This window comes from Copadichromis virginalis, linkage group LG13 (assembly GCF_057382275.1).
Source record: "Copadichromis virginalis isolate Kocher_CV1m ecotype Utaka linkage group LG13, C_Virginalis_male_GT1.1, whole genome shotgun sequence".
Lineage (NCBI taxonomy): Eukaryota > Metazoa > Chordata > Actinopteri > Cichliformes > Cichlidae > Copadichromis > Copadichromis virginalis.
Window position 1 is genome coordinate 1,189,315 of NC_140630.1, and position 25,712 is coordinate 1,215,026.

Genomic DNA, 25,712 nt, shown 5'->3' on the forward strand with positions numbered 1-25,712 from the left:
TCCTCTCTGTATGTTTAAATAGTGAAGAAGGGCAGCAAGCCAGAGACCACACCCCTGCCACATAGACTTATATTAATTTATGTTATTATTATCAACTGCTGGCATTTTCACGGTTTCTCTCCATTGTGGTGTAATCACACTGCTAGCTAAGAAAAGTAACTTAGATCCATTTGTAATCAGTAATTATAGAGCTATTTCTAATCTCTCATTGCTCCGCAAGACATCTGAAAAGTTGTTTATAAGTAACTGAATGAATACCTTTCACCTTTTTGATAAGTACCAATCAGATCCAGACACGGTACAGAAACGGCTCTTACCTGAAGATCAACAGTGATTCAGAGAGTTTGTTATTTCTATCTTGACACAGTTGATCAGTCTGCTTCACTGTCTGATGACACGCAAACAGCTTAAAATAAACAAATGAAGTTCAGTCAGGAGGCTCGTCTCATTTGTGACTCCTCGTCTTTTCTTCCTGCCTGTTTTCTAAAAAGCAGTTTCAATAGTCCATGCTGAAGGATTTCTCTATTCCATAAATGCATCAGGATGAAGGAGGAAGCTGTAGTAGGAGCTATAATGATGTAAGCACAGGTGTATTTGTTGCAGGAGTGTTTCTACCTTCAGTGTCTGGGAGAGGTGTGTCCACAGCTGGATGAACCATGAAGGGAGGAGAATCCTTCTCACCTTTTTGTCCACAATTTATAACATTAAAGTTGATCAAACTTTCTGGCCCTCACAAGATATAAAAATACAATGAGTACATCTGCACACTTGTATGCTTGTGTGTTGTTGATGATGACGATTACTGGTAATAAAAATGTGAGTAAGGTACCGAACTCAGGTTTGCTCCCGCTTTATTTTTAAATACGCATACGGTACTTGTATGCGCCCTATGATCCAGTGCGCCTTATGTGTGTGTTAAATACAGTAATGGCACACATAACTGAGACTGCGCCTTTTAGTACAGTGCGTCTTATGGTCGTGAAAATACGGTACACATTTGATTTACAAGTACAAAATTTTCATGAGCATAATTTGAGCCCATAAACAATGGTGAAACATTCCCACAAACACACTTCTGAACCTTGTGGAAAGCCTTTGCTGAAGAGTTGTTAAAGGGTTAGTTGACATCATATTAAACCCTATGGATTAAGAATGGGATATAACTCAAGTTTATATGCATGTGAAGACAGAAAAGTGAATACTTTTGGGAATATAGTGTGTATTATAAATACCTTCTTTGCACATTATTATTTATCAGTTGAAACTATCTATATGACTTTAGTATTAGTCATATTAAAACTGTTATGAACTAGTTCATGTTCCAATAAACTAGTTTGAAACTTTGCGACCAGTTTTAACTTTTCTTGCAAATTAAAAAATAATAACTAACTATTCCAGCCCAGCAGGTGGCAGTATTGAACACTGAGGCTGATAACCAGGAAAAGAAATAAAACGAAGACTTTAGTGCGCATGTCCGGAGTTTTTATATTTGGGCGGGCGAATTAAGCGAGAAAGAAAAAGACAAACCAAAATAAGATGGATCTGATATCTGCGTTGCAGTTTCTTCGGTTAAACGATGTCCCAGAAGGTAAAACTCTTTTGTCTGTTATCGAAATGTGGTTTACTGAACACCCGGCGGTCTGTCAAACTTGGTTGTTAACGGAGCTGTTTCCTGGGTCATTGAGCCGAGAGATGTACCGTGAAGCGACATTAGTGCAGATTATCTGCCATTAAATAAAGCAGCTGAATATTCAGATTGTCGTCAAATCTTATAGTCAGCAGTTGTAATGAACTTAATATCTGTGGATTCATGGCAGACAGAAAACATCGGCTCGTCTGACATTTGACAGGCAAACGTATTAAAAGTAGCAGTAAATGAAAGTCAGTGATTTTGTGATATAAGAGATCATTTTTACAAAGCTCAGAGATTTAGTGGGTGTTTACACAGAGTGCTTAGTTTATGTAAAGTGTAGTTTGTTGTTGTTTTGGTTTATGAGCTGAGTGTAGACTTGTATGTAGTTAAACATGTAAATGATGTAATTTAAAATAAAAAAACTCATCTACTCCTTTTCAAGCATAAACATTGTGTTGACAGAGATTTTCACAAAAACTTGATGTTTTTAAGTTTTTTTTCTCTTGTTATTTCAGTTCTATTTACATGTTTGAGATAATATTATTCTTTCTTTTTCTAGCCTGGGTGGACGCGGTGTGGGAAGTGGAGTTTACTGAAAGGAAACCACTGGATAAAACTATAGAAGAGGAACTTACAGCCAGGCGAGAGAAGTCTTTCACAGCCCTGTACCAGTGTTTACTGGCACATGCTGATCAATATCAGTCTGCAGGCAGTGATGGAGCTTCACAGGTAAGCAAATTAGTTTTTGTGGCTCTTTGAAGCGCTTGCAGTTGCTCAGTCTAAAGTCTTCCTGTAGTCTGTAGTGTCTGTTTCACCATCTGAAGGTAGCAGTCAGCTGACTGTCTCCTATCTTGCATTGCAGAGTGTCTGGGCAGTTCTGGGGGAGAGTGGCATATCAGTCAAGTCTGTGGTGGCTGTGCTGTCCTTCTTTGTCCTGGCAGGAAAGTCTAAAGTGGCCAGTGGCCACCAGAGGGTGAACAGCCTGTGTGCAGCCTCAGTGTACCTATTACTTCTGAGAACTCCAGGTAAGGAAAGTTGAAATGGAAGTAACTACAAGTCTCTCGGTTCTTGGAGCTAGGTGGAACTAACGTTGATGAGATGATTGTCACTGCTTATTGACTGTAAATTCTAACGTTGGTATAGATGTCTTAATTTTCAAGGAGTGTGTGTGTGTCTGTTTGTCTATCCTGTGACTTATTTCTAGGAAGCTATCTGGACACACTCAGGCCTGTGAGACTCGTTTAGACACTGAGCCATGGCTCTGTGCTACATGCACATGTATGGGCAGAAATCTGTGCCATCAGACACTGAATTTGAATAAGTTCAATTTGAATTTGAATTGCTCAGATTGAATCTGAATTGTAACTTGAATAAATGCTTTTGAAAACTGAATTTGAATTAGTCTAATTTGAAATTGAATTTATGGTTTGAAAATGAATTGATTTGCTTTGAAACTGCATTTTATCCTTTAAAAATTCAGCTCTCGGATAATTTCAGTCTCACTTCTCACCATTCAGTTTCAGGTCTACAATTCAATTTCAGTTCCAAAATTCAGTTTTTTGGAACTTACATCCGGTTCCGGTTCAAGCGCAGATTAATAGAACTACGTTTTACTAGCGGACCGAAAGTGTTACTGACGGGAATCTACAGCGTCTTGAGCTGAATTAAGACTTCAGAAGTCATTCGTCATGTCGAATGACCAGCGGATAAACTCTCAGGTTGGTAATAAATGTATTACATGTATAAGAACAAGCGTCATGTTAACAAATGATAGCCGTAAGGTAACTTTTATGCTTATTGTAGCTGCTAGCTAAAAACGCTAATTTAGCGTAGTTTGCCCTGAATTCAGCTTTGACAACAAATATGATCGACTGTTTCTAGTAGAATTCCAGAGTTGTCATCTTGGACCCTCTCAGAGTACCCCCTCTGTATGCTTACAGTAGGGAAACATGCAAAACGGTGTCCAAACCTTTGTGTTTTAGCTTTATTTATGTCTTATGCTGGGCAGACACTGTGCGATTTTTTTCAGTCGCGCGATTCAGCTTCTGCTCAAACTGTACGATTGACTGCAAGGGGTTAGAAGTTCGTAGGTCACGATGCAGGGTCTCACACTAATGCACTAATGAATTAGACTAACTATTCACTTTAGCTAAAGTTATTAAGTTAGCTAAAGAGTTGGGATGCTGTGTAAGACATAAATAAAGCTAAAACACAAAGGTTTGGACACCGTTTTGAATGTTTCCCTACTGTAGGGGTCTCTGCAAGCATACAGAGGGGGTACTCTGAGAGGGTCCAAGATGACAACTTTGGAATTCTACTAGAAACAGTCGATCATATTTGTTGTCAAAGCTGAATTCAGGGCAAACTACGCTAAATTAGCGTTTTTAGCTAACAGCTACAATAAGCATAAAAGTTACTGTACGGCTATCATTTGTTAACATGACGCTTGTTCTTATACATGTAATACATTTATTACCAACCTGAGAGTTTATCCGCTGGTCATTCGACATGACGAATGACTTCTGAAGTCTTAATTCAGCTCAAGACGCTGTAGATTCCCGTCAGTAACACTTTCGGTCCGCTAGTAAAACGTAGTTCTATTAATCTGCGCTTGAACCGGAACCGGATGTAAGTTCCAAAAAACTGAATTTTGGAACTGAAATTGAATTGTAGACCTGAAACTGAATGGTGAGAAGTGAAACTGAAATTATTCGAGAGCTGAATTTTTAAAGGATAAAATGCAGTTTCAAAGCAAATCAATTCATTTTCAAACCATAAATTCAATTTCAAATTAGACTAATTCAAATTCAGCTTTCAAAAGCATTTATTCAAGTTACAATTCAGATTCAATCTGAGCAATTCAAATTCAAATTGAACTTATTCAAATTCAGTGTCTGATGGCACAGATTTCTGCCCATACACATGTTTCTGCATACCTGCCATTCAAAAACACTTTGTGTTGTTTATTTTTTTATGTAATATTCAAAACTGAACTGTAAGTGACAAAAAGAAAATAAAATCCAGGAAGTGGAAGTTCTCTGAACACAACCTGTTGAACCTTGAAGCTGACGTGCTAAAGCAGCAGCAGATAACGATGGGTGTCGCTCTTGTTGACTAAGAATAAAAAACTGAGGCTACAATTCACACGAGCTTAGGAAAACTGGACAATAAAAGATGTTTGCTTGGGTAAGCGGTGTGAGTGTGTCTGGCTCTCTCTATTGTTGTTTCTAGGGAGCATTTCCAACAAGGTTTTTCATGAAGTTTTGTTGGACACATGTTTGGACCTGACCCGTCACTGCTGGCCTCAGGATTCTGAAAAGAAACGCAAAAAAGACCTGAAGAGTTCTCAGACGGAGGGAAAACGCTCCAGACCACAGAGGAAAGACAGTCCAGAGGTACACTCCCAAGGATCATTGCAATGTGATGGCTGAATAGTGACTTTGAGACACTCATTTCATAACTAGGTCCATCTAAGTGTTGAATTTCTTTTGTTCAGACTGTCCTATTGACTTAATGTGGGAGCTAATACAACACCGAGAAGGAATTTTCATTAATTATTCCTCATTTCATTTTCTTAAAACTTTCTGAAGAGAAAAACAAACCAATAAACGGTACTGATCTTTTTGTTGCTAAAGTTGTGTGAAGGTGAGTAAACGTATTCTCTGGTGGAACACATTTATGATCAGACCTATGTGTTATTATCAGATGGAAATGGAGGAGGAGGATGAGGAGGAAGAGGAAGTTCATCTTTCTGGAAAGGACCTGATGAGGATCAGAGATGCTGTAGCTCTCCTGGTTCAAAGCTTACTGAGACTTCTGCAAACATTTCCACTAAAAGACAGTCCTCAGACCATGATCCACTGTATGCAGGTACCACCTGGTTGTATCTGCACACCTGGTTCGTTTCACACTGTGGAACCTGCAGGTTTTCACAGCGAATCCTTTTCTTTGTCCAGATCTTCAGTAACCTGCTTTACTTTGAACCCACCACTGGCAAACCAGCTTTTGCTGCTGAACAGTGAGTTTTCTTGCTTATTTTGTCTTTTTTTTAATGTATCAGAACAAACTGTGATAGTTGTGTAATTTCTGCACAGAGACGTTACCAAACTAAGGAGCATTCCAGAGATGGCTTTCTACGGCCTACAGCTGCTTTGCTTGCCAAAACATGGAGACCAGAAAGAAGTAAGATCCCGTACACTACTTATAAACTATCTCAGTAGATGTCGTCATAACACTGTAGAAATATTGTTTTTATGGCTGCATTCAAAGATTTGGACTAGCTTCCCCACTAGGTTGCTTCCCTGCCTCTTCAGTTCAGAGAATGGATCCTGACTGTTTGCACTTATGCGCCGAACATCAGTTAGCCTTCTTAAGTTTAGTGAGTGGGGTATTTGAGGGGGGGGCTTCAACGCTCACGTGAGCAGTGACCATGAGACCTGGGAGCAAGGCCTGGCTGATCTGAAGCAGAGTGGTGTTCGCACCTAAACGTATGGTGAGGGTGTGCTGGGAATGCTCAGACACAACTTTGGAAGCATTATGAATGAGGCTGGGGACGTGGACTCCAACTGAACCATGTTCTGCACCTCCATTGCTGAGGCAGCTGCGAGGTAGTTGGTGCTCGTCGTGGCGATAATCCCTGAATCAAAGTAGCTATCAAGCTGAAGGAGTCCTACTGGACATGGTTAGCCTGTGGGACTTTGAGTATGGGCAGGCCAAACAGCAAGCACCTTGGCTGGTGCTTGAAGCAGAAACTTGGGCGTGAGAGGCAGTCAGGCTATGGAACAAGACTTTCTGACTTCCTTGAAGCAATTCTGGCAAAGCGTCAGGAGACTCAGGAGTGGAAAGCAGTGTTTCACTCCACCGGACCAACTCTTTAGTCTCTCAAAGAGCCTAAATGTCTCTGACATATAGAAGCTGTGAAAACGTGAGATTTTCAAAAAATACTGATGATTTTTGCTGAACTATAGGACATACAGGCATAGAAAGAGGAGTTGCTTCATACAGCTCTCTGCATGCCCTTTCATATGATAAATTGTACTTGATATGGCTTGCAGAATATTTTTGTGACCTGGATGCTAACATTGAAGGTCATAGTCAAATGCAATCCAACCCCAAGTCCTGGGATATCGACATGAAGTTTAAAATGTCGGGTAATATGAAGTTTTTATTTGTTTTCACTTTTCGTGTGACCTTGACCCAAAATTAAATCAGCTCGAGCTATTACTAAATTTGAATGTGATTTCTTAAAACCTGTGGAGAGGAAGTTGATCGTGTCTTCAGTGCAGTTGGTGGATAATGCGGTCTTCCTCCTGTTCCAGTGGGATCCAAAGGGGCAAACAGTATGTAATGGAATGAACACCACCCGATGAAGCCAACAGAACAAACAAGCTGTGACACGATTCGGAGAAAAATTCAACTGAGAAAATGTTAAAATGCTCTCACAGACTGCTGCAAAATAACGTGACTTCAGCATTTATTGAGGGATGAGACCCATGTGCTACGTTCCCACCAGAGTCTTCAAACGTATCATGTCTTCTTTAATGGAGTTTATCTGTTGTGCCATCCAGTCCTTGAGGAGGGTGTTCCACCAGCTCCTCTACGTGATTTTGATGATGAAAAAGGGCAACACTGGGAAGCCGTCCCTCCTCGTACCGAGCCAGACCGTCCTCGCTACTCGTGACCAGGCCATCCAGTTTGTCTGGTAAATAGTTTTGTTTTAATATTGATCTGATACTTTTTACTTGTCTACATCTCATCGTGGTGGATGTTGGAAAGAAAAGGTTTAAACCTGTGATCTGTTTCAGTTTTTGAATTGATTTTGATGATGACTATAGTTTTGTTAATGAAGGCTTGTCTTTAAAGGAGCCCCTTTTCCATCTATGGGAGCCTCTCTCATCTTATGGCAGACAGGTTAGGCTTCAGTCCCCCACCCTGAGAGACGGGGTCAGGTCACCAGTCTATCTCAGAGATACAGATTCACGTCTGTGGCTGGTTTAGAGTTACCCGTTAACTGAACCACAGTCTTTGGAAAGTGTCCAGAGAGAATTTAGTTCAATTCTAGTTTATTTTTGTTGTAAGGTAAAGAGCTTAAATGGACTGATTCTTATACAGCGCTTTTCTACTCTCCCCGAGTACTCAAAGCGCTCTATACAACATGCCACATTCACCCATTCATACAAACACAGAAGAGGGGCCTGAAAACTGAAGGCTCTGCCTCCCATTCTACTTTTAAATACTCTAGGAACAACAAGTAGGCCTGCAGAGCGAGAGCGAAGTGCTCTAATAGGGTGATATGGTACTACAAGGTCATTAAGATAAGATGGGGCCTGATTATTTAAGACCTTGTATGTGAGGAGCAGGATTTTGAATTCTGGATTTAACAGGAAGCCAAAACAGGAGAAATCTGCTCTCTCTTTCTAGTCCCTGTCAGGACTCTTGCTGCAGCATTTTGGATCAGCTGAAGGCTTTTCAGGGAGTTTTTAGGACTTCCTAAATCCATTTTTAGCATCTACATGGATGTTAAAATCACCCACAATAATTATTTTATCTGAGCTCAGAACTAAATCAGATAAAAAAGTCTGAGAGATCAGAGCGAAACTCTGTGTAAGGCCCAGGTGGACGATAGATGATAACAAGACTGGTTTCGCAGCTGGGGTGGACGAGGCGAAGCATCAGGCTTTCAAATGAATTCAAGCTGTCTGTGTATATAATTGATTGTCAGGTGTTGATTCGTTAAACTAACATGATCATCCTGCTGTAAGCAGGTTTCTGTGAGGCAGAGTACATTTGTTGATCAATTCGTGTATTAACAGGGACTTCAAACAGGAAATAGACACACGCAATGTTTAATAACCTACGTTTCACTCTTGAGGGTTTTGGTGCTGTTGATGATCCTATGTTGTCCTTTTTTGCTGGGTGGTTGTTTTCTGATGCTTTGGGAGCAGACACGGTGCAGGGGGACGGTGTTCTGGAGAGATGTGTTAAGGTGTTTCACAGCTGTGGTTCATTTCCCCCCAGTTTCAAACAAACTCGAGGGTGGTTTGTTTTTGGTGTGAATGTGATGCAACCCTGATCTGAACGAGCGGGTATGAGTTAGAAGTTTGTGCTAAAAACTGTCCCGTAGCCACGTATGCTTTGGTTCTCAGTGCGTGAAGGTGTTATAGACATGCAAAGTCTGTAGGGGCTAGCAACTAGCTGTGACATAACACGATTTATCAGAAACGAGTCCACAGCACCTTGTATTTATTTTGTTTCTCACGCCTCAGACACATGAGGCTAATGGGCGGACTGAACTGATTCACACCAGAGTGAACAAACCACAGCTGTGCAAGCCTCTTAAGACTGCAGCTGGAATAACAAGGAAGCAGACTGGCTGGTTTGAAGCTGCTTGTCAGTCAGTTGTCTCATTACTTTTGAGCCTCCTTAAGTGGCGACTGTATAACTTAAACAATTAAGTTACTTTTGTTAAATTAAAGGTGAAAGTCTGCACTTCAGTCACTACTTAATTTAATGATTTTTAAAGTTGTCATTATCCACACACGCCATCAGACTGTTTAAGTCCTCCCTGGAGGGGAGAGGGAGGGGAAACAGGAGGACAAAGGAGGGGGGAACAACTAAGCTGTAGTGCCTCTTCACCTCACTGTACAATACCTTTTGTGCAATATGTGTGTGTATGTATGTATATATATATATATATATATATATATATATATATATATAAATAAATAAAATATTCTGTAACTTCTGTCGGTGCTGTGCTTTTTTGGAAATCGAATTTCCCAGAGGAACCCACCCGAGGGATTAATAAAGTTCTATCTAATCTATCCTAATAATAATAATAATAATGGATTGCATTTATATAGCGCTTTTCAAGGCACCCAAAGCGCTTCACTTCCACTTTTCCTTCACTCTCACATTCACACACTGGTGCAGGCAGCCACAGTTGTAGCCACAGCTGCCCAAGGACACAACGACCAGGACAGAGCGAGCAGGGGATCGAACCGGTGACCTTCCGGTTACAGATGAGCTTCCTAACTCCCTGAACCACGGTCGCCCCAAAAACATTTAGACCTGTTCATATCTGACCATTGGTAGAAATACTGATTGTTCACATTGTTAGAGGCATCAGTTTCAGTATGTGCACACACACAGAGCATCCTAGTCTCTCCTCTACTTTCTGCAGCTTTAAGGACCGGCGCTAATGTGTCACTTGAAGATGTCTGGGATCGTGACTGTTCAGGGATGTTTCTGAACCTTGGAGAGCAGATGTGTGAAAGATTTCTATATTTATATTTGCAGTCATCTTGTGGACGAGCTGAAGCAGCTGGCACTGCCTTTCCTGCAAATCCTCCTCCAGCACATCTGCTTCCAGGTGAATTCTCCAGCAAACACTCGGCATAAATTCACTTTCTGCAAACGTTCAGAAACTTTCTGCAGCTTAAAATGTACAATGTGACAACAACAAAGTTGCATTGTTATCATTCATGTTTGTGTTGTGCTGATACACAGATGGTTGAAAAGAATGAGTATCGAAGCCATGGAGCTCAGGCTGTGGGTATGCTGACGTCTCAGATGGCAAGTGAAGACTATGCTTGCTTCATTAAGTGGCTGTGTAACTTCTCCAGAAGCTCAAAGGTAAGGTTTTACTTTAACTGTCTGAGAAATGCTTTCACTTCCTGACACTGGCGTAGCCGCTGCAGGTTTCTGTCTCATCAATGATCTTCAGCTTAAGTCAAACAGCTGCTCAAATGATTTCAGTGTCACAGACAAATGTTTAGTGTCTCCATAAATTTCTGCGACTTTGCTGAAGTTGAAGCACACGTTCAAAGATCAGGATAAAACTCAGAGAGCCTGTTTTTTAAGCCACTTTAAAAAGAGTGTGTCCACCCTCCTGTGTGATACTCGGTGCATGTTTGAACTTAGCTAAATGTCAGTGAGCTTCATCACCTTCTGTCAGTGGTACTGACTGCGATGGCCTCTACAGATGGTGCACCGGCTGTTCTCTGTGGATGTGGTGATGGTTTTGCTGGAGCAGCCAGAGAGAAGACCGGAGGAGTGTCGAGATCCGGACCTTGTTTGTTTCCTGATGCACAGCTCCCTTATCCAGAACCTGCTCTTTGCTCGACGGATGGATGAATCTCCCACTGTCCAGGGCCATGCTCTGAACTGCCTGGCTCAGTGCCTGGAGCTGCCTTCTCTCAATGCCACCAGAGCCATCCACAACCTCTTCTCTGCCAGTGAGACACCCTCACACACAGGAGTACAGTAAAGACACAGGCCTTCAAACGAAATCATTAAAGTTGTTGTGTTTCCTCTCTGCTCGGTTAAGCTGGAACCCAGACGGTGCTGGAAGGTGAAATCACAGAAGGTAAAGTTTGTTTTTGTTATATTTCCTGTAGTCAGGTTAAAAAACAAAAGCCACAGTCTGGCTCTCTGTGAATCTCACAGGTATTATATATCCTGGGAAAAGGCGGAAACTTTGTCACAGGACCACAAAACATGAAGAAAGTGACCTTCAGTGTCACGCTCTGACCCCACTTTGACAGAGATCCATTATGACAATTCCCATAGCTGATAGCTTATCTAAAGACTCTAATAATAGCAGTAGCAGGTGGCCTACGTACACACACCTGAGGAATGTAGTGCCGGCAGTACAACAGTTTTAAAGTGTCATTTTGATATGGATCAGGCAGCCTGTACATTGAGGCCGTTTTCCAGCTAATTTCTAAGAGTGTCATAATGACTCGGTGTATACAGCCATGGCTAGGAGACAGTATAAGCTTTTATCAGTTCTAAACTTCAGTTTGAATTCAGCCTGAGATCAGTAAACACTGAAACAACATGCAGAAGCAGTGCGTGCAAACCTACGTTTCCGTTCACCCTGAGGTCAGAACATGAGCAGAAACCACGTGAGCTACATCTTAGAGGTCATAGTTCATCCATCTCTTTCCACTTATCCAATTCAGGGTTTCTTCACACTGTGAGCTGTGAGAGATGGGCATAGCTGACTACTTATATATACGATATTATTAGTGTGTTTCAAAGTGTAAGGAGCTGCCAGAAACAACACGTAAGCTCTTAACCCGGGTGCAAGGAGCGATTTTGAGAATTTATCACATTAATGCAGAGAAGTTGGTTCCTGCCAGAAGGACCTGTTTTCTCATTAAAGCATCAGGCTGTTGCAGTGGTCCAGTCAAAGTCCAGCCCTAAAGCCGACTGGACCTGAAGAGAGCTGTGACTGCAGGGCTTATTTCTCTCGTTCTGTAAAGAAAACAAAGGTTTCCGCATAAATATCTCCGACCTGCACGCAGCCTGGAGCTAGCACAACAGGAAAGTGCAAAAATAAAGGATGTTACTGCATCTCAGGTGGTGTTCGCCTGAGCCCTGGTAAAGACGACACTATTTTTTGTTTCACTGACATAACTCTTACTGTGTTGACTATGACTGTACTTAATGGTGTTGTTGATATGACTGTTTCAGGGACTCTCAGTACCCAGCACACTCTGAAAACCTACCGCACTCTTCCATTCAGGACTGTGGAGCTGAGCAGCACTGACAGCGCTGCTTGTTATGGTGAGAGCTTCCATCAGTCTATCCTTTTTCTATTATTGAATAGCTTTAATATCTTATCGTGTACGTGACGGTGCGAGCGGCGGGGTATACCCTGGACAAGGTTGCCAGGTTGTCACAAGGCTAACACACATTTAAATCACTTTTGTCACGTGTTTGTTTTCATTCATGTGTTTTTCATGGTCTGGACCCTGGAGGTCAGTGAATCACATAGTTTCTGTATTTGATGCAGCAAAAGAGAATTTGGCCCTCCTCCTGCGGCGTGTGAAGGATTCAAAGACTAATGTGAGGAAAGCAGCATTGCAGGTACCTGGAGCTGAACTTAACCAGCAGCAGCCACGATTTAGATTGAAGTCATTTCTTGTGGGGGGGCGGGTTGAATATCTGCATGTTCCCAGGCTGACTTGTGTGCTCTTCCTGCACAGGCCCTGCTGGGTCTCCTGAAACATGACGTGATCCCCATGAGTTGGGAGACTCTTCAGACTTTGTCGGAGCGCTGCAGAGACCCATCTGTGTCTGTGAAAAAGAAGGCCCTGCAGTGTGTGGGGGACCTGCTCAGTGTGAGTGGAGCCACATGCTGATGGGACGGTCACTGAAGTGACCGTGGGTGAGATCTAACCCTAACGTCTCTCTGCCAGGTTAAACCAGAGTGCAGTGTGGTGCAAAAGGCGTGGCTGCAGGGGGTGGTGCCAGCTGTGGCGGACTCTGAGACCTCGGTGCAAGACAAGGCCCTGGAGGCGCTGGACCAGGTGCTGCTCAGTCAGGTCAAACCGTACTCTGCTGGCTGCCACCTGGATGCCAGTCAGAGGCTGATGTGGGAGCTGCTGGGCCTACTGTGTCACCAGTGCCAGAAGCTCAGGTGAAGCCAGCCCAGCGTTTGTCTCGTACGAAACAACATGTTTAATGTTAAATACTGAATGTGTTTGTACCCGGTCTCCAGTCGTTACTTTAGCAAGGCCTTCACCATCTGGTCCAAACAGAAGAAGTTCACCCCGTTATTTGTCTCCAACCTGATCTCACATACTGAGGCTGATCATGCTGCCGGAGCCTGGCTGCTGCTCTCCAAGGTTGTTTCTTCATCCTCCAGACTGCCTCATGGCAAGATTCTGGACGCCTGGGACAAGATGGTCAGGTGGGCAAGTCCAAATCAGTCTGCCACGTTTATGTGAATTAAAATGAGCCCTTTATAATCTGGCCTGTAATTTGGTGGAAAATGGTGAAATCTGCAAACCTTTCTTTGTTTTTGTTTTGTTCTCGCTCCACCTTCTGGATGCAAACTCAGTTCCACCATTTAATAAAAAAACCTGCAGCCCTGCTGTGTATTGTGGGCTTTTTTGGAAACAAAACAAAGAAGGTGAAGAGCAACACTGTACACGGGGGTAGACTGATGCATGATAGGCTTTGTGCGCATACAAACAAATGTATCCCGTTGTAAGGAGGGGGTGACGTGTGACGCAGAAGGAACACTCACCTTTCCCCTCTCTGGGAGATGTGATGTTATTGTGGTTGGTTTAAGGTTTGGACAGCAAAGAGTTGATGTTTTGGAGAGTGGCTGTGGCCACTGTCAGCAGACGCGGGAAACACAGGAATCTGTGCTGTGTTTACATCTTCTTGTGTAACACAAAACTCTTTCACCACCATCACTCGCTCAATCTTTGCCTCCCTGTCAGCAACCAGACACCATGTGCTGCCATATCATTTCTGACATGGTGGATTTTTCTCTGACATGTTTTTGTCTTGGTTTTTTCTTGTACTTGAAGTAAACTACTTCTTAGGAGATCTTTTTTTAACTGTTTCTTCCTGCACCAAATCCGATGACAGTATGTATCATAAGACATGGTGTAAATTATTTATCTGAGGTTTGGCCTATCAACACAAAAATAATAATACTTTTGCACTTCTGACACAAGTTGAAACAGAGGCTAGACTCTGCAGAGGGTTAACAAATCCCCAAACACACCCTGTAAAATGGTCGAGGGTGACACCAAGTGTAAATGGTCATAAATCACTTCTCACTAACAGCAAGTCAGTCTCTTAATGTTAATGTTTTTAGCGATCACTGCTTTGCTATTTGCAGATAAATGTATTAATGATTTGATTGTCTCCTCTTAGATCAAAGGATGTAAACGCAACAACATGCTGTCACATCCTGTGTGTGATGGGAGACATTGCCGTGCATTTAAATGAAGACACAAAGGAAAGGGTCGTCGGTAGGTTGAGTAAGGGGACAGATGGCGGGGGATTACTGAGAGAAATGATGTGACTCAGTCTCTCTCACCGTCTCTCTGCAGCTGATCTGATGTCTTGGTTGAAGACTTTCACTTTGCCTTTGGAGGTGATCAGCTCTGCTGTTCAGACTCTTTATCAGTTTGGCTGCAGTGAAGACATCAAGCAGACTCAGGTTAGAGACATCTATACTTCAGAGGCTGACGTACTTTATGACAGCATTGAAATCTTGTCTTCAGTAACAGAAACAGTTGTTGGTCTCCATCCTGTTTGGATGACGATCAAACACAAGAACAGTTAACCTTGTAAGTTGCAGCAGGAAGCAGGCAGTGCCAAACTCCTGCTCAAAGTTTGAATCCGATATGACTGACGCCCACTGTGAGTGTGTCTTGTGTTTTTGTCAGGCTTTCCTGAACCAGCGCTGTGGGGAGTTGGTGTCTGCCTGCGAGTCATATTTGGCCAGCATAATCCTAACTGACAATGGAGCTCAGAACCTCGACGAGGAGCTGATGGTGAGAATAAACTCTTAGCAGACTTGTCCTCGTTACTTCAGAAATGTCCTTATGATTGTGGCAGAAAGGTAAACTTTCACTTTGAACTTATGTTCAGTGGTGTTGACACATACTCTGCAACCCTCAGTATCTTGTGCTGTTCTCTCTGGAATGACAGCTAGACAAGAACAATTGATCTCTTAACACTTATTTACAAAGCAGCAGCCTAGTGATAGAAACCCAAGCCTCGCTCTCCTCAGCCAGCCTCTTCTAGCTCGCCTCGGGGAATAGCTAGGTCAGCTGCAAAAGATGATCTCTGGGCTGGCCCCTGGGTTTACCCCGGGGCCGCCTCCTGCCCAGAACAGCTCACCCAGAAGTCGCCCAGGAGGATCCTAATCAGATACCTTAACCACTTGACCTGGCTGCTTTCAATGTGAAGGCGTTGTACACTCTGAGCCTCTCTTGGATGGCTGAACTTCTCACCCTATCTCTAAGGGAGCAGTCACCCTTCAGACAAAGCTCATTTCTGACACTTGTACCCACAATCCTGTTCTTTCAGTCACTACCCACAGCTCGTGGCCATAGGTGAGGGTAGGGATGTAGATCGACCGGTAAACTAACAGCTCTGCTTTTATGCTCAGCTGTCTCTTTCCCATGACAGACAGAACGCCTGCATCACTGCAGCTGCTGAGCCCCTCATCCCTCAGTGGAACAAGATCCGAGATACATGAACTCCTCTACATGGGGTAGCAACTTGTCCCTGACCCAGAGTGGGCACTCCATCCTCGGAGGTGCTCATTTTAGCATCCACCACTTGATACTCAGCCGTGAACGGCTCAAGTGCGAGCTGGAGGTCCCCACCTGGTGGGGTGGACCACATCATTCACAAAAAGCAGACATGAGGGAGAAACCTTCCACCACTTGGCTGCGCACAGATACTCTGTCAAGTAAAAGTTATGAAAGGAACGGTGACAAAGGGCAGCTCTGGAGTCCACCACCCACTGGAAGAGTCGAACTTATTGCCCGTAATGCAGACCAAGCTCTCCCTCTGTACAGGAGCTGATCCACAGCAGCAGGGTGCATACCTGTCCAGGGAAGCTGAGGAGCGGGATTCCCCTGTAGTTGGAGCACATCCTCTGGTCCTCTTTCTCAAAGATGAGAACCACCACCCCGTCTGGCAGACTGGGTTCTCACTCATGGATACCCACTGCAGCCCACCACCTCTCACACTCGCCAACTCCAAACTGGGACAGAGTCCAGCCCCTCTCTGAGGCTGGCTCCAGAGCCCGAGCCGTGGGTTAAGATGAGACCAGGTAGATATAGCTGGTATCGCTCAACCTCTCCCATGAGGAAGGAGCCGATGTTCCATGACCGAATTGGCAGCCTAGCCAGGGATCCTGCGCCCTTGGCTGCCGCCTAACACACATTGCACCCTATTAGATCACTGCATAGTTCTATAGCTATTAAAACTCTGCAAGGAATGAAGCCTTTGGGTTTTGGGGTGAACTGTACAAGGCAGGAATTGTTCAGTAATCCTCACGCTTAAGAAAACGTGAGATGAAGAACTGCGAGGCATGAAACAGATCCAGCCTGTTCTTTAATGTTTGTGGTGTGATGACAGTTTTATCAAAACTTCATTCAGGAAGAACAAAAATCCGATGATGAAAACGCCACCGCGCACGTCTGAAAACCAACATGTGATCAGCCGTGCAGCGCTTGTGGCTCTGATGGACGGGGAACGTTTTCTCTTTCAGGTGAAACATCTCCACACTCTGGGTGTGGCATCACTTCAGTGTCCTGCCAAAGTTAACAAGAGGACAGTGCTGCTAGTGGAATCTGTGCTCACAACACATTCTGAGAAACTGGCAGGTAGGAAAGACTGATGCTAAAATGCATACTGTGTGTGAGTGAACGTCTCCAGAGACAACAGCACAGCTGCTGGTGTCAGGTGACATTTTGAATGTGCCGCAGTTGGAAATCAAGTGAGGTTTCAGACTCTGCAAGGTCAGGAGCTGTCACATCTTCTTCAAAGTACCACGAAGTCTTGTACTGTCCAGGGCACGGCCAGGTTAGAAGGCTCTGCTAACCTGTTTGTCTTATTCCATCTTTGACAGAGTGCCAGACTGAGCTGCCAGCTTCACTGCCTCTTTCCCAGTTCAAAGCAAACTGGCTGCCTACCAGAGTAAGAGCCCATGGAGTCATCACTTTAGGTGAGGCGTGTGCGTCCTCCAAGTTTAGCTCTGACTCTTCACTCCGAGCCATGAGCCTAAGTGTTTGTTTGTGACTGTGCTTCAGGTAAATTGGCCCTGCAGAGTGAAGAACTGGCCCAAAAGTACCTGCCCGTGTTTGCCAGGGAGTTGGAGGTTGGCACAGAGGTTTCAGTACGCAGCAACGTGGTTGTGATAATGTGTGATCTGTGCGTGCGATATACCAACATGGTGGATCACTACATTCCCAACATCTCTGCTTGTCTGCGAGACAAAGACGCTGTCATCAGAGAGCAGACTCTCATCATGCTGACCAACCTGCTGCAGGTGAGTTGCTGTCTTTAATGTCACCATACTTCTGTAAGCAGTGCTCTTTTGAGACGTTCATAGCAATGGTCAGATGATGCCCGTTTCAGGATTATGTAATGGAAAATGAAGCAAATTACAGCTGTGACGTTACTTTGACATGTTAAACATGGATGGACTTCAGCGCCACCTCTTTTTGGTTTTCTCATGACTACGTTTTAGGAAGAATTTGTGAAATGGAAGGGCTCCCTCTTCTTTGACTTCATGGTGGCTCTCGTTGACCCGGTCCCTGCCATCGTCAGGTAATTCATACTGTGCATACACGGACAGGACGTGAAAGTGGGGTATGCAACCGCAAATCCATTCATTTTTGAATCCCCGACTGGCATTCACGACAGTCCGGTTGATTCGTGCGTAGGAGCAGGTTTCAGGCTGTGGCTTGTGTGTCTGAAGCACGAGGAGCGTTTGTTTTCCTCACTATAGTCCGTATTTGAATGTTGGTGTCCGTAAAGCTGCTTTCACAAGACCGAGGCTGGTATGTTTTACCTCCTTTTAGTCTCACTGAATACTGCCTGCTCCACCTGCTGCTGAAGAAGAACCCAGAAATGTTCAGCCAGCACTTCATTGAGTGCATCTTCCATTTCAACTCCTACACAAAACACAAGTCCTACAACAAATTCTCCCAAAGCGAGAGGTATGACCCCGCTCAGCTTGATTTCTCCTTGCTGTTTCCTCACGTCACGACATGTTTGTTGAGTTTATTCCTTTTCTTTGAACATCCACGCAGAGAACGCGTTCACTTCTCGCTAAAAGGAGAACAGTACCGTGAGAAACGCTTTCGAATCTACTGCTTCCTGTTGGAGCACTTTACAGACGCTCAGCGCTTCAACATCACCAACAAGATCAACCAGACCATTTTAGGTAAACTTAAAAGTAAAGTTTTAGGTTTTTCTTTTCAGAGTTGGGCCTGTTGTTAAAGCACTATTAACCAGAACCTTTGTCTTTTTATATTCTTACCTCCTCCTACATCAGCGTGCTTTGCTGATGAAGAGCTGCCCCTGGATGCAGATGGTGCTAACATTTTGTCAGAGACTTTCAACATCTTGAGCCTTAAAGAGTTTAAGCTGCAGACCATATGTAGTTCAGCAGGCGCTGCTGCAGGGGAGGAAGCAGAGGAGGAGAACATGGCCACCATGGCCAAAGCTGTTCTGCAGGCTGCACAGAAGAAAGTGGTGTCACAGGTGACGAGTTCTCTACATTTAAAATGCATTTGGTTCCTTTGTTCCTCTTCCTACTCATCTCAGCTCACTGAGGCAGCTGGTTTGCCTCCTTCATCCTGGTTCTGCTCAACAAGTCTTCCTGTCACCAGCTGTTTAGTCACAGGAGACCACGTGATCATTTATAGTAACAACGACACAAACAGCTGTTAGATAACACATGTTATGTGACCTATACAACTGTAGGACACTAAACTAGGCTTTCCATAAAATGACACACACTTCGAGCGATGCCTAGCACCGCCCATTACCAGTGTGTTACTCAATTTTGTAACCTGGTGTTCTCAGCAGAGCAAGAACTCTCTGAAAGTACCGGAGCTCAAAGATTCCCAGGTTACAGGATGCCAGCGAGCCGACAGCAGCTACTTCCTGCATGGCAGCAGCGTTTCTTCTAGAGAAGACTGCAGCGAGTCTGCCGTGGCTCAAAGCACCAGTGTTAATGCTCGTGAGCTTGTGGTGATGGCATATGTCCTGCATGCAATAACCAATGCAGTGACTATAAAGTGGTTTTGGTAAATGGACTGATTGTTATAGAGCGCTTTTCTACTCTGTACTCAACATGCCACATTCACACAAACACTGTTGTTTGCCACTTCAAATGGTCGGCTAGGCCTGGACTGTAAGGACATCCCCACCTGTGGTGTGGATGCTGTAACCACAAGCAGTAGCTCCCCTAAGCAGCGTTTAGAAAAACTGGTGGTGTTTTGTGCGTCTACCAGAGGTTGGAGGTCATTTACATCTAGAATGATGCTGACTGTTTAGTTTATTTGGCTCAGAAGTCCCTGTGAGGACACGTACTCTGCTGAGGAGGAATCATCTGTTTCAACAGCACAAAACCAAACATCGAGTAGTTAAACCTTAAGTTTAGATTCAAACACATGAAGCTTGTTTGTTTTGCCAGCACAGCCTGAACAGCTTTCTTCTGATTTCTGTCAGTAGTCTACAGAAATGGTGCTCTTGGCTACAACAAAGAACAACTCTAACCTTCCTGTTGCGTTGCGGGGCAAACTGACCTCTGAACTATTTAAAATATTTGTATTTGAAGATGAAGGCTGTCGCGAAGTTGATTCTGAATCTGATGACTCTGATTATGAACCAAATGAGCAAAATGCTGTTTATATCCATCTGAGCGGTGAAGTATAGAGGTCTTCATCCTCAGAGATGCATCAGGCTAAACTGTCTGCACCAAGTATAATGAAGACGCTCGAAATGTAACTTTTAACGTTTTTATATTTCAGCAGATGAAATATTTGAGATTGATTGAAGGTAATCTGCACTTTTGATCCGCAGGTTAGGAAGAAGGCCTTCATAGAGAACACTGTTCCTCTCATCATTAGCCTGAAGAACCTGCTGGAGCAGAAGCGCTCTCCTGTTCTCAGAGATCTCGTGGGCTACCTGCAGGTAAGTCCAGCATGCATGATCATATTCACTGATGATCTGCATGAACTATGGAAAATCCACAGCTTTACAGCACTGTTAGCCGCAAAGCATCAGCAGAACAGTTTGTGCTTCTGTTTCTACTCTCTTAAGAGAGAAAATATTGTGGCGAAGGGAACCGCATTAACCTCTGTGTGTCTGACATCAGGTGACTATGCAGGACTACCGTAATGAGGTGAAGGAGATTCTTTCTGGAGACGAGCAGCTGGCAGCTGAAATGGAGTTTGCTCTGAAAATAGCAGAAAAGGAGAGAGCGACAGTGGAACAGCTGGACAACGACAGCCTGGCAGGAGATGGCAAAAAGGCCCAGGTAAGAGCACAGTGCAAACCACTATGAACCCACTGATTTCACTGTCAAAAGACTTTCTGTGCATACAAATGTGCTAAACTGCAGGTAACGTCCTCTCGCTCGCTTCCAAAACCTGCAGCTGTGCTCCAATCGTCTGACAGGCTCAGATCACGCTGCCTGTGTGGGGTTTACAGACGTCTGAGCGCGCTTGTTTTTAATAAATTAAGGGGACATTTCCTCTTCTAAATAAGCAGAAACAGACAGTCTGTGAAGATGAATATAGAGTTTAAGTAATCTGCTGCTACATGCTGGACGTTCTTCTGGGGAAAAGGAGTCGGTGCTGAGCTGCAGACAGGGGGAGCCCGTGGTTGTACGCCACTGTGGATCATCCTCTGTAGACTGAATGTATGCCTGCTAATCTCTGCATACTGAGTATGAATATAATCCAGGTAGTGTGGATTTGATGTTGATCTGTTGACCAATCTCCAATAACAGCAGGCTAACGTTCATGTTTGCTGGAGCAGCAAGTGACTCCAGAAAGTTCTCACTAAGAACAGGACACGAGGATTGTGTTACAATGAAACACAGTCCTCACACTTTTGTACAAGTTCCTTGAAATATTTTCTCTAAACGAACGTTCTTCTTATCATCTGATGGTCTGAGCTATTTATTTATTATATGAATGATCGTTGTTCCTCCCCAGGGTTCAGCCCAGCGCTCTCCTGTCAGATCCACGGCCCTGCTGCCGTGTACCTTTGCCACACCGCAGCCACCTCGTCCAAACCTCCAGACTGCTAGACTGGCACTCACTGACCGGTAGGCTTCCAGCAGTATGAGGCACTTACACTCTACTGTAGAGTCTGATTCATATCTGAGATCGCTGTTTGGGCTCCTTCATATGACCAGTAATCACCGGCAGACCGAGCCTTTGGTTCACATTTAGTCTTAGACACAGAAAAGACGAAGTGCTGGAAATGACCCGGCCACATCTACGAGTTCATATTTGTGAGCAGATGTAAACTTTAGCTGGTTTAATTCAGTACAGTGTGAAGCTACGGCTTAACTTACTGAAATTCCTGTGTGTGTCTGTCAGTGTGCGTGGACCCAGGAGGCAGGACGATGTCCAGTCTAAATCAATCGCTCTGGAAGGAACAGGTACTGTTCAGTTCACTGCTTTGAACAAATGTCATTTATCCTGAATGTCTGCCAAGTGGAGAGGAACTCAAGGAAAGCAACACATGTCAAGGAAACATGTGAAGAAACTTTCATCAGTGCTTGAAGCTTGCAAACATCAGAACTGTACATTCTTCTATTATAACAGTAAATGAAGGGCAGTTTTCATCGTTTTCACTGATCTCACCGTGAAGTGTGACTCTATTGAAACAAGGCAGCAGCAGCATTTCAGTCCAAGAGTTCAGGTGCAGTAATTGTCAAATGTATGCACAAAAGTAGCCCATGTAGTCTTTTCATCTTTGAAGTTCACTGCTCGACACATTAGTTTAGCCTCAGGGTGGTGAAACAGTAAAACAGTATTGTTCTGTAACAGAGGTTACTGTCAGGGACGACGCGGATGGACAAATGTTACGGGACTGAGTCCAGTCATAACCATAAATGTCCTTTCATAATGAGGCCAGCGATGCATAAACAGCATGTAAAACATGTTTGTAGCACTTTATCCTCTGTGTTGTTGTAACCTCAGTGAGCAGGTCTTACTGTCTGATTCTTGTTTGCACGCAGTGTTAGATCCTCACTCTGCATTCCCACAAGTTTTGTGTGTGAGATCCATTGTGACGGTGTTTTCATTTGACTTTTTTAGTGATGGCTAAAGGAGCTGCCAGCGACAGAGCCATCAGCACACCAAAGGGTAAGAGAGAAGTTCCAGGTTGCCTCTGGCAGCTAAAACAGACGCAGGTCCCAAAATGAAGGTTGGAGAGTACAAAAAATGGAAAGTGAGATATTTGGGTATTTAAAATCCCTCTAAACACAGAAGGTAAAGAGCTGAACTTTGTGTTGACAGTAGGAAGCACACCTGCTGTTCTTCACAGACAGAAGAGTAATTCTCCTTCACCAAGCAGGAAATCTGTGGAACGGCTGCAGCGACGTTTGGCTTTATGATTTTGTTGCGCAGGACCAAACTAATGACAACTTCTCCAAAAGGAAAACGCATTACAGATTTAAATGGCAAAATTAGCTTAAGTATACTCTTGCTGTTTTAAAAGAACAATAATGGATGCAAGTTATGATTCATAAGAACTGTCCACAGCAATGGGAGGCGGAGCCTGACGGGTAGCACTGCTGGCACCCTGGTTAGTTTGTAACCTCAGTTTACTGACTAACGATTCAAAGCTGAGAGATCTTTGCTGGTTTTGCTTTTATTTATTCTGCTGCTGTTCTATAGAAATGTCACATTCAATGTGCATCATCGTGCAGAGTATCATTAATGTGTCTGCAGCTATGGGCAGGGGTGGACACAAATATTGCGGGATTGGACCAGAGCGGGCAGTAATGATCAGAACACTTTAAAAAGTCTGCACTCGGGTCCATGCATGCACATGTAAAGTGTTGGTATGGTTGGGTGAATGAGACATGCTGTACAAAGAAAAGCATAAGCATGTATCAGACCTCTCACCAATAAATATATGATGTGCAGTCGTTAGCTTTGTATCTGCTGTGAGCTCAGTGAGGACCTGAAGCAGAGTGGCTCCACTCTCCAAACTCTGCACCGTACTTTACTACATTATGGTACCATACTCTGTTGGTTATAATCTCACTGATGATGTAATCCACAAACCCTCGACTGACCCATCTCTGTTTGTCCACTAGGTGTCAAAATCAACTTGACCTTTGATGAAGGACTCAGCGCAATCCTCAGTGAGCAGGGAACAAGTAGGTTTCTGACCAGGCGCTGACGGTGCCAACGTTCGCTCTGCTTTTTGTGTAGTGAATGAAAACTATCTTCAGCTTGTTTATAACAATCACTGTTTTGTGTGTGTCGGCAGGTGAAGAGGGCAGCGTGCTTCATGTGCGATCGAGTGAAGCCCAGTGAGTGCACTTCTCTTTCCTTGGTGTTAGTTTAACTCAGTGCTGGTTCTGCATTAACTGGTTTAGTGCCTGAGCACTACACTTAATGACAAACACACACACATACACAATCCAGCATCACACTGGGACAGCGACAGCAGTGAAGACAGGAGCGAGGCAGTAACAAAGTTACTAGTTATTACTGTGGAAACGACCACACCTGATTACTAAGAACAGAGTTACAGAAACATGGCAGCAAACTGCAGAAGACCTGAGTCACACATTGTTGGGTTTGTTTGCTCTGTGGTGTTTGTAGGCCTGCTAGCTTTGTCACATTGTTGTGCTGCTATTACACTACAGCGTGTGAACTGTTTAAACGCAGCTCTGTTGTTTGTTCAGGGCTCCTGGACCGAGGCAGTGGAATGTGCAGTCTCCTCTGCGTCTGAGGAAGAGACTGTAGTGGATGCGTCACTCAGTTTGTGTGTGTGTGGGTTGTCTTTATCTACAACAATATCCTTTCTTCTCACTTTGAGGTTTTTTCACTCTTTGTTTAGCTGCTTTTGCACTGATGTATTGATGTACAATATGAAATAAAAGTTCAACATATGGTGTTTCACTGAGAGGCTTCTATCATTCATTTCTATTGTCTTTGATGAAATGGAACAGCATAGCCCTTTATTGTCATTGGCATGTATAAGTGTGGGTGCTCCACCGCAGCTGTGCGGGAATAAAATATACATAGTAAGACCGCAGGAATAAATAACAGACATACAAAAGGATAGACAACATGCCACAGGGACAAACGACATCGTTTCCAAACAGAAGGTCGAACTTCGGTCGTCTTACTGACCGACAGCGTTTCAGATTTAATCATACGTTAAGGGCTGCTGCTCAAGAGGCGGAGCCTCTCAGCCATCATCAGTTCGATGCCAGCATTACAGTAAAAGTTCATCCTGCTTATGACCATCGGCTGATATCTCTCAAGTTATGAAGTCATAAAAAGAGATGTACATGCATAAGTATATAGTGCAACATATGATGCACTATATGCATCAAACCACAGGAACATCACTGGGGTTATAAGAGGCAGAAAAGCTATTTATTCGGTTTAACCTCTCAAGGACAGAAACGTAATGAAAATGCTGTGTGAGGCCTTGTAGTCACAGCTTTCCCACTTTTTAAATCCTGGACTGGCAGCTTGGTGGTGTGGTGGTAGCACTGTTGCCTCACAGCACCAAGGACCAGCGTTCAAAGACATGACCTTTGCTCTTTACATGAATTGGAAGGATTTCCACGGTAATGAATGCATTTCTATTAGCATTCAGAACTTTTGTTGGACTGATGTAATTTGCATAGGTTGGCTCGACTACATTAAGTAAAATGATTCATCATTAATGAAGTTGGTCCAACTCAAGTACATTGTTGGAATAACAGAACTGAATAATGCTAAACTAAAGCAATAATAATAATAATACATTTTATTTATAGGCACCTTTAAGACCCTCAAGGTCACCTTACAATAGCAGCAATACAATTTAGACATGAGGTCAATCAGAAAAAAACAAGCATGAAAGTATAAAAGCTGAGCAAGGTAAAAATGGACTGAGACAGAATCAGGTGTGTGCGATTCTGAATAGATGATTTTGAGACGTGATTTAAAAGTGGTGAGAGAGTTTGTGGTCCGGAGGTCTGGTGGAAGTGCAAAGTCAGAATCAGAATACTTTATTGATCCCTGGGGGAAATTATTTTTTGTTACAGTGCTCCATTTTAAACCAACATTAAGACAAGACAGACAATACGCTAACTAAGAATAGTACAATATATACATATATATACATACATACATACATAAGTCACTCATAAATAAATAGTTGGAAAAGAAACGTGTAGTTGTAGCAGCAAACAGTGTGTTAAGTGGATGCGTTGTACAGGGAGCCACAGGCAGGAATGATTTCCTGTGTCGTTCAGTGGTGCATCATGGGTAATCTCAGTCTCTCACTGAACGAGCTCCTGTGACTGACCAGCATGTCATGGAGTGGGTGGGAGGTGTTATCCAACATTGTCTTTATCTTGGACAGCATCCGCCTCTCCGACACCACCTTGAGGGAGTCCAGCTCCATCCCCACAACATTGCTGGCCTTACGGATCAGTTTATTAAGTCTGTTGGCATCTGCGACCCTCAGCCTGCTCCCCCAGCATGCAACAGCATAGAGGATCGCACTGGCCACAACAGACTCATAGAAAATCCTCAGCATT

General features: G+C 43.8%; 1 protein-coding gene across 1 annotated transcript; it reads left to right on the plus strand.

Moving 5' to 3' along the window:
* The first annotated feature begins 1,462 nt into the window (after nt 1-1,462).
* ncapd3 (non-SMC condensin II complex, subunit D3) lies at nt 1,463-24,072 on the plus strand. The gene is made up of 35 exons (XM_085476799.1): nt 1,463-1,588; nt 2,193-2,362; nt 2,496-2,658; nt 4,865-5,028; nt 5,339-5,503; nt 5,590-5,651; nt 5,728-5,815; nt 7,201-7,334; nt 9,932-10,004; nt 10,142-10,267; nt 10,617-10,869; nt 10,962-11,000; nt 12,113-12,205; nt 12,435-12,508; nt 12,628-12,762; nt 12,841-13,061; nt 13,143-13,334; nt 14,315-14,412; nt 14,494-14,603; nt 14,833-14,940; nt 16,674-16,788; nt 17,034-17,129; nt 17,215-17,453; nt 17,655-17,734; nt 17,989-18,126; nt 18,220-18,353; nt 18,465-18,673; nt 20,000-20,110; nt 20,295-20,456; nt 21,139-21,251; nt 21,529-21,590; nt 22,252-22,299; nt 23,259-23,321; nt 23,435-23,477; nt 23,856-24,072. The coding sequence occupies exons 1-35, from the start codon at nt 1,537-1,539 to the stop codon at nt 23,914-23,916; spliced, it is 4,194 nt and encodes a 1,397-aa protein (XP_085332925.1). The 5' UTR covers nt 1,463-1,536; the 3' UTR covers nt 23,917-24,072.
* The last annotated feature ends 1,640 nt before the right edge of the window (nt 24,073-25,712 follow it).

Coding starts and splice junctions, on each gene's coding strand:
- ncapd3 (XM_085476799.1), top strand. CDS start 1,537: ATGGATCTGATATCTGCGTTGCAGTTTCTTCGGTTAAACGATGTCCCA. Junction 1,589..2,192: donor GTTAAACGATGTCCCAGAAG/GTAAAACTCTTT, acceptor TTCTTTTTCTAG/CCTGGGTGGACGCGGTGTGG. Junction 5,504..5,589: donor CCATGATCCACTGTATGCAG/GTACCACCTGGT, acceptor TTCTTTGTCCAG/ATCTTCAGTAACCTGCTTTA.